Below are 7,500 nucleotides of genomic sequence, written 5' to 3'. Positions count from 1 at the left end.
CACACACACAGAGAGAGAGAGAGAGAGAGAGAGAGAGAGAGAGAGAGAGAGAGAGAGAGAGAGAGAGAGAGAGAGAGAGAGAGAGAGAGAGAGAGAGAACTGATAGAAATATGGCCATCACATCTTTTCTAACAACGTTCAAACTTTTCAATGTTTTAACGACCTGATGCCTATAGGACACATACAGATATATTCTTGTCATTTACCCCCAGTGAAAGGCCGCCCCCACCCCCTGCCGTTGTTCGTCAGTCACAGCCACAGGAGACACCCCCCTACATTCTCTCCCTTCTCTCGGATGGCGCCACAACGCCGCAGCATCAAATCCTTTTATCAGGGCCTGTATGAAACGTTGAGCCAACCACAGCCGGTTCTTGTTGAGCCCCAATATGAGTCATATGAGCCTAGTTTGATGGACTTTGGATTCTTGGATTCAGGTGGGTGGAATGGGGATGATTTTTGTAGGGGGAACAAAACTGACGTCACACAGCTTTTTGTTTTCGTTTTTAGACAGCCATTAAAAATTGAGCTTTTCATATAGCGCAATATCCACTAAACGTGCTCAAAGCGCTTTACAAGGGGTCCCTGGCCAACAGCAACATTTAACATGTAGGACGGGACATAACGCCTGTTAGGCGATATTTCAATTTTTTCGGACAGAGACAACACTGTTAACGGCCAATTACTCATTTTACACCTGAGTACGGTGAGAGAAATGTGAGTAAAGAGCCTTCTCCAAGGACTCAACTATGCCCCGAGCGAGCTCGAACCCAGGACCTTCCGATCCGAAAGCGGGTGTCTTACCATTTGACCACATAGCCGCTCTCACTAAGTTCTATCAATCAGACAATAAACGTTCAAGATTATACGACATATAGCTTTATTTATTGGTATTTCCGATAAATGTCAAGATTATACGACATATAGCTTTATTTATTGGTATTTCCGATAAACGTTCAAGACTATACGACATATAGCTTTATTTATTGGTATTTCCGATAAACGTTCAAGATTATACGACATATAGCTTTATTTATTGCTATTTCCAATAAACGTTCAAGATTATACGACATAATATAGCTTTATTTATTGCTATTACCGATAAACGTTCAAGATTATACATATAGCTTTATTTATTGGTATTTCCCATAAACGTTCAAGATTATACGACATATAGCTTGATTTATTGGTATTTCCGATAAACGTTCAAGATTATACGACATATAGCTTTATTTATTGCTATTTCCGATAAACGTTCAAGATTATACGACATATAGCTTTATTCATTGCTATTTCCCATAAACGTTCAAGATTATACGACATATAGCTTTATTTATTGGTATTTCCAATAAACGTTCAAGATTATACGACATATAGCTTGATTTATTGGTATTTCCCATAAACGTTCAAGATTATACGACATATAGCTTGATTTATTGGTATTTCCAATAAACGTTCAAGATTATACGACATATAGCTTTATTTATTGGTATTTCCGATAAACGTTCAAGATTATACATATAGCTTTATTTATTGGTATTTCCAATAAACGTTCAAGATTATACGACATATAGCTTGATTTATTGGTATTTCCGATAAACGTTCAAGATTATACGACATATAGCTTTATTTATTGCTATTTCCGATAAACGTTCAAGATTATACGACATATAGCTTTATTCATTGCTTTTTCCCATAAACGTTCAAGATTATACGACATATAGCTTTATTTATTGGTATTTCCAATAAACGTTCAAGATTATACGACATATAGCTTGATTTATTGGTATTTCCCATAAACGTTCAAGATTATACGACATATAGCTTGATTTATTGGTATTTCCCATAAACGTTCAAGATTATACGACATATAGCTTTATTTATTGGTATTTCCAATAAACGTTCAAGATTATACGACATATAGCTTTATTTATTGGTATTTCCCATAAACGTTCAAGATTATACGACATATAGCTTTATTTATTGGTATTTCCGATAAACGTTCAAGATTATACGACATATAGCTTGATTTATTGGTATTTCCGATAAACGTTCAAGATTATACGACATATAGCTTTATTTATTGGTATTTCCATAAACGTTCAAGATTATACGACATATAGCTTTATTTATTGCTATTTCCGATAAACGTTCAAGATTATACGACATATAGCTATATTTATTGCTATTTCCGGTAAACGTCAAGATTATACGACATATAGCTTGATTTATTGGTATTTCCCATAAACGTTCAAGATTATACGACATATAGCTTTATTTATTGGTATTTCCGATAAACGTTCAAGATTATACGACATATAGCTTTATTTATTGGTATTTCCCATAAACGTTCAAGATTATACGACATATAGCTTTATTTATTGGTATTTCCGATAAACGTTCAAGATTATACGACATATAGCTTTATTTATTGCTATTTCCGATAAACGTTCAAGATTATACCACATATAGCTTTATTTATTGCTATTTCCCATAAACGTTCAAGATTATACGACATATAGCTTTATTTATTGGTATTTCCCATAAACGTTCAAGATTATACGACATATAGCTTTATTTATTGGTATTTCCGATAAACGTTCAAGATTATACGACATATAGCTTGATTTATTGGTATTTCCCATAAACGTTCAAGATTATACGACATATAGCTTTATTTATTGGTATTTCCGATAAACGTTCAAGATTATACGACATAATATAGCTTTATTTATTGCTATTTCCGATATATCCGACTGTCGGATATTTTGTATAGCTTGACTTTTGGGTCGGATTAGAACGTCATAAACAAAGCAGCGTGTTGACATTTCGTGACCGATTTCAAGTATTATTGAAAACGACGAGTTTTACAAATCTATCATAGCATTTATCATCATCATCATTAGTATTATCATCATCATCATCATCATCATCATCATCATCATCATCATCATCATCATCATCATCATCATCATCATCATCATCATCATCATCATCATTGTTATTATTGTTATATTATTATTATTATTATTATTATTATTATTATTAATTATTATTATTATTATTATTATTATTATTATTATTATTATTATTATTATTATTATTATTATTATTATTATTATTATTATTATTATTATTATTATTATTATTATTATTATTATTATATAGTCCTCATCATCATCATCATCATCATCATTAGTATTAGTATTATCATCATCATCATTATTATTATTATTATTATTATTATATTATATTATTATTATTATTATTATTATTATTATTATTATTATTACTACTATTATTATCATTATATTATTGTTATAGTCATCATCATCATCATCATCATCATCATCATCATCATCATCTTTATTATTATTATTATTATTATTATTATTATTATTATTATTATTATTATTATTATTATTAATATTATTATTATTAATTATTATTATTATTATTATTATTATTATTATTATTATTATCATTATTATTATTATTATCATTATTATTCTTATTCTTATTATCATTATTATTATTATTATTATTATTATTATCATCATCATCATCATCATCATCATCATCATCATCATTATCCTTATCATTATTTCTATCATCGTCATAATCATCAATGTTATTGTTAGTTACTAGATTCATTATTATTAATACATTTTGTAACCGTTCTCTCAACCATTACTTAGGCCTAAAGTCACGTGTATTTTGTAGTTGACCATTATGCAACCAGCATGACGTCACCAGCAAATCTCCTTCACGTGCACCTGATACGTCCGTACTTCAAGGACGTGTCATGAGTCATTAGTTTTAGATTACTATCACACATATTATAATAATATCGATTCTGTTGTGTCACATACAGTGTCTGTCTGTCGTCTGTAGTGTCAGTCTGTGATTGCAGTGACCTACATAACCATAGGAATAATAATAATAATAATAATAATAATATAATAATAATAATAATAATAATAATAATAATAATAATAATAATAATAATAATAATAATGATAATGATAATAATAATAATAATAATAATGATAATAATAATAATAATAATGATAATAATAATAATAATAATAATAATAATAATAATAATAATAATAATAATAATAATAATAATAATAATAATAATAATAATAATAATAATAATAATAATAATAATAATCACACGTGGACAAACATCGTTCAACAATAAAATGAATTCGACATTTCTCTGACCATTGTTATTGTTTTTCGGCCACCAAATGGGTGACTCGTCCAGTCGTTATATCACGATTTTCTCCATCGTCTTATAGACGTTTGTTTACACATGGTCATTTTCTGTGTTGGTTCGAAGGACCAAGCGGTAGAACAGTGGATATTTTTTTTACACACATACCATCGATAGTAAAACCTGTGTAGTTTCCTATATGATGACGACGGTCCGAGAGGCGTGGTTGAGTTCCTCTCCAATAGATAGTGTGCGTTTGGCAAAGAAACTCACAACATTGCCATCCTGAAATATAAGGGACCAACACACAAAACTATGTGTAACCTTGAACGTTTATAGTCTGGTTAATCCAGTTTAGTGAAAATTACTCATAAACGTGGATGACAAAAAAAAAACAAAAAAAAAACAAAACAAAGACCCGAGTGACGTCAACCGTAAACTTTATTCTATCTATAAGTGCCCATAGATAGTATGCGCTTGGCTAAGAAGTTCACAACATTGCCATCCCATAGTATCACGGACCAACACACAAATCTATGTGTTACCTTGAACGTTTATAGTCTGGTTAATACAGTTTAGTGAGAATTACTCATAAACGCGAATGGCAAAAGACAATAACAAAGACCTGAGTGACGTCAACTTCGAACTTTCTATAGATAGTATGAAGATTCTTTTCTTCTGACTCCCCTGTCCGCCCAGTAGTGATAGGGTAACTAGGTCTGTTAGATCTGGAGGAGAGTATTTTGCGATAGACTATCGAAAGGGTAGCAAGCAATTGTTATTGTCCGTTTCATGCAAAAGAAACCGGGATAAGCTCCGGCTCTGAAGGACTACTTTTTGTTTACAGGAAATGAAATGAATGTTGTGTCAAATGACGTGGGTGCCTTTCATTGGTTGATTCATTCATTCATTGGTTGATTCAATCATTCATTCATTCCTTGATTCATTCTTTCATTGATTGATTGATTGATTCATTCATTCATTCCTTGATTCATTCTTTCATTGATTAATTGATTGATTCATTCATTCATTCCTTGATTCATTCTTTCATTGGTTGATTCATCCATTGATTCATTCCTTGATTCATTCTTTCATTGGTTGATTGATTGATTGATTGATTGATTGATTCATTCCTTGATTCATTCTTTCATTGGTTGATTCATTCATTCCTTCCTTGATTCATTCTTTTATTGGTTGACTGATTGATTGATTGATACATTCATTCCTTGATTCATTCTTTCATTGATTGGTTGATTGATTGATTCATTCATTCATTCCTTGCTTCATTCTTTCATTGGTTGATTGATTGATTGATTCATTCATTCATTCCTTGATTCATTCTTTCATTGGTTGATTGATTGATTCATTCATTCATTCCTTGATTCATTCTTTCATTGGTTGATTCATTCATTCATTCCTTGATTCATTCTTTCATTGGTTGATTCATTCATTCATTCATTCCTTGATTCATTCTTTCATTGGTTGATTGATTGATTCATTCATTCATTCCTTGATTCATTCTTTCATTGGTTGATTCATTCATTCATTCCTTGATTCATTCTTTCATTGGTTGATTCATTCATTCATTCATTCCTTGATTCATTGATTGATTGATTGATTGATTCATTCATTCATTGATTCATTCATTCATTCCTTGATTAATTCTTTCATTGGTTGATTCATTCATTCATTCCTTGATTCATTCTTTCATTGATTGATTGATTCATTCATTCATTCCTTGATTCATTGATTGATTGATTGATTCATTCATTCATTGATTCATTCATCCATTCCTGGATTCATTCATTCATTCCTAGATATCAAAGACTAACAATGATAAGTGCTGAAGGCCAAATCTCACATAAAGTCACAGACAACCAGGTTGACTGTCATACTCCGGAAAAACTCGTACGAGTATTTAAGAATTTGGCCAGAAAACTCGTCCTTCAAATATCGATCGATTTAAATGACCCTCATTTTGGGGGAAAACTCTCAAACCTGGGACTTCGCGCAACTTTGTTAATGGCCAGGTACTCATTTACACCTGCATACTGTGAGAGAATGTGAGTAAAAAGCCTTTTCCGAGGTCTCAATTATGCGCCGAGCGAGGCTCGAACCTAGGACCTTCTGATTCGAAGGCGAGTGTCATACAAGACCACATGGCGGCACACAAAACCAAAACACACCCACACCTCCCATGTTTTATCTGCATGTAACCAAAACATTTATTTGGTTAATGGACGACATCAGATTAATTACTGTGAGTGATTCGGGAATCGTTTTGATATGATATTCTCATTGTCATGGCTGAGACGGATAAATGGAGATACGTGAGGTTTTTGGTTTTTCTATTGATGCTATGCGTTTAGTTATATAAACTCACAATATCCGCCAGATGGATATACGTATCAACACACAAAACAAATGTTTAACCTTGTATGTCTATAGATAGAACAAAGTTGACGTCATTCAGGTCTTTGTTATTGATGTTTTTGCCATCCACTTTTATGAGTAATTCTCACTTAACTGTATTATCCATACTATAGATAGAATGAAGTTGACGTTACTCGAGACTTTGTTTATTGCTCTTTCCCATCCGCGCTTATGAGTAAATCTTACTAAACTGTATTAACCGGACTATAAACATTCAAGGTTACACAGAGTTTTGTGTGTTGGTCCGTTATACTTCCGGATGGCAATGTCACAAGACCACATCAAAAAGTATTCCTTCTCGGTCATTAGACCCATGGGGCCAGAGTTTATCCCCGTTTCTATATCGTTAAACGGACAATAGCAATTACTTGCTACCCTTTTGATAGGACACTAGTCTATTTCAAAGTACTGTCCGCCAGAACGAACAGAGTGAACAGAGGGATCAGAAAAAAAAATCTCGACCGCACCCTGAATCGATCTCGGTCCCTTTGATTGTAAAGCGAGTGCTCTACCAGCTGAGTTATCGGGTCCCCCCGCCCCCCCCCCCCATACCAAAGACGACCATGACTGTTACCCTTTCCTTTCATTTATCGTCTTTCCCAGCTGCCCCTTCGTTATCAAGCCAGGGAAAAGTGGCTTTCGATGACGTCAGTGTCGATGAAGATCAGGCCTTGAAGGACGCCCCCATCTCGCCACAGACAGAGCTTCTGATATCGGATATCATGAATGGGAATTTCATTAAAAGGTAATTTGGTATGAACAATCAAAACCCTGGTCATCTTTGACACTCGTAGCGATAATAGGGTTCAACGGTCGTAATGACGCATAGTAAATGGTTCTAAACTATC

At 32.7% G+C, this 7,500-nt stretch overlaps 1 protein-coding gene across 1 annotated transcript in view; it reads left to right on the top strand.

The window, feature by feature from the left end:
* The window catches only part of LOC144977774 (uncharacterized), a 77,605-nt gene that overhangs the window by 68,900 nt on the left and 1,205 nt on the right, over positions 1 to 7,500 (top strand). The window contains exons 4-5 of the mRNA XM_078923165.1: positions 213 to 434; positions 7,256 to 7,397. Of these exons, the coding sequence (XP_078779291.1) occupies positions 213 to 434; positions 7,256 to 7,397 (364 nt within the window). The remainder of the gene's footprint in view (positions 1 to 212; positions 435 to 7,255; positions 7,398 to 7,500) is intronic.

Source organism: Berghia stephanieae, chromosome 8 (genome assembly GCF_034508935.2).
Source record: "Berghia stephanieae isolate SIO BIC M18660-M18661 chromosome 8, UCSD_Bste_1.3, whole genome shotgun sequence".
In the NCBI taxonomy this organism is placed as follows: domain Eukaryota; kingdom Metazoa; phylum Mollusca; class Gastropoda; order Nudibranchia; family Aeolidiidae; genus Berghia; species Berghia stephanieae.
The sequence above is the reverse complement of the archived record's forward strand: the minus strand, read 5'-3'. Positions and strand labels throughout refer to the sequence as shown.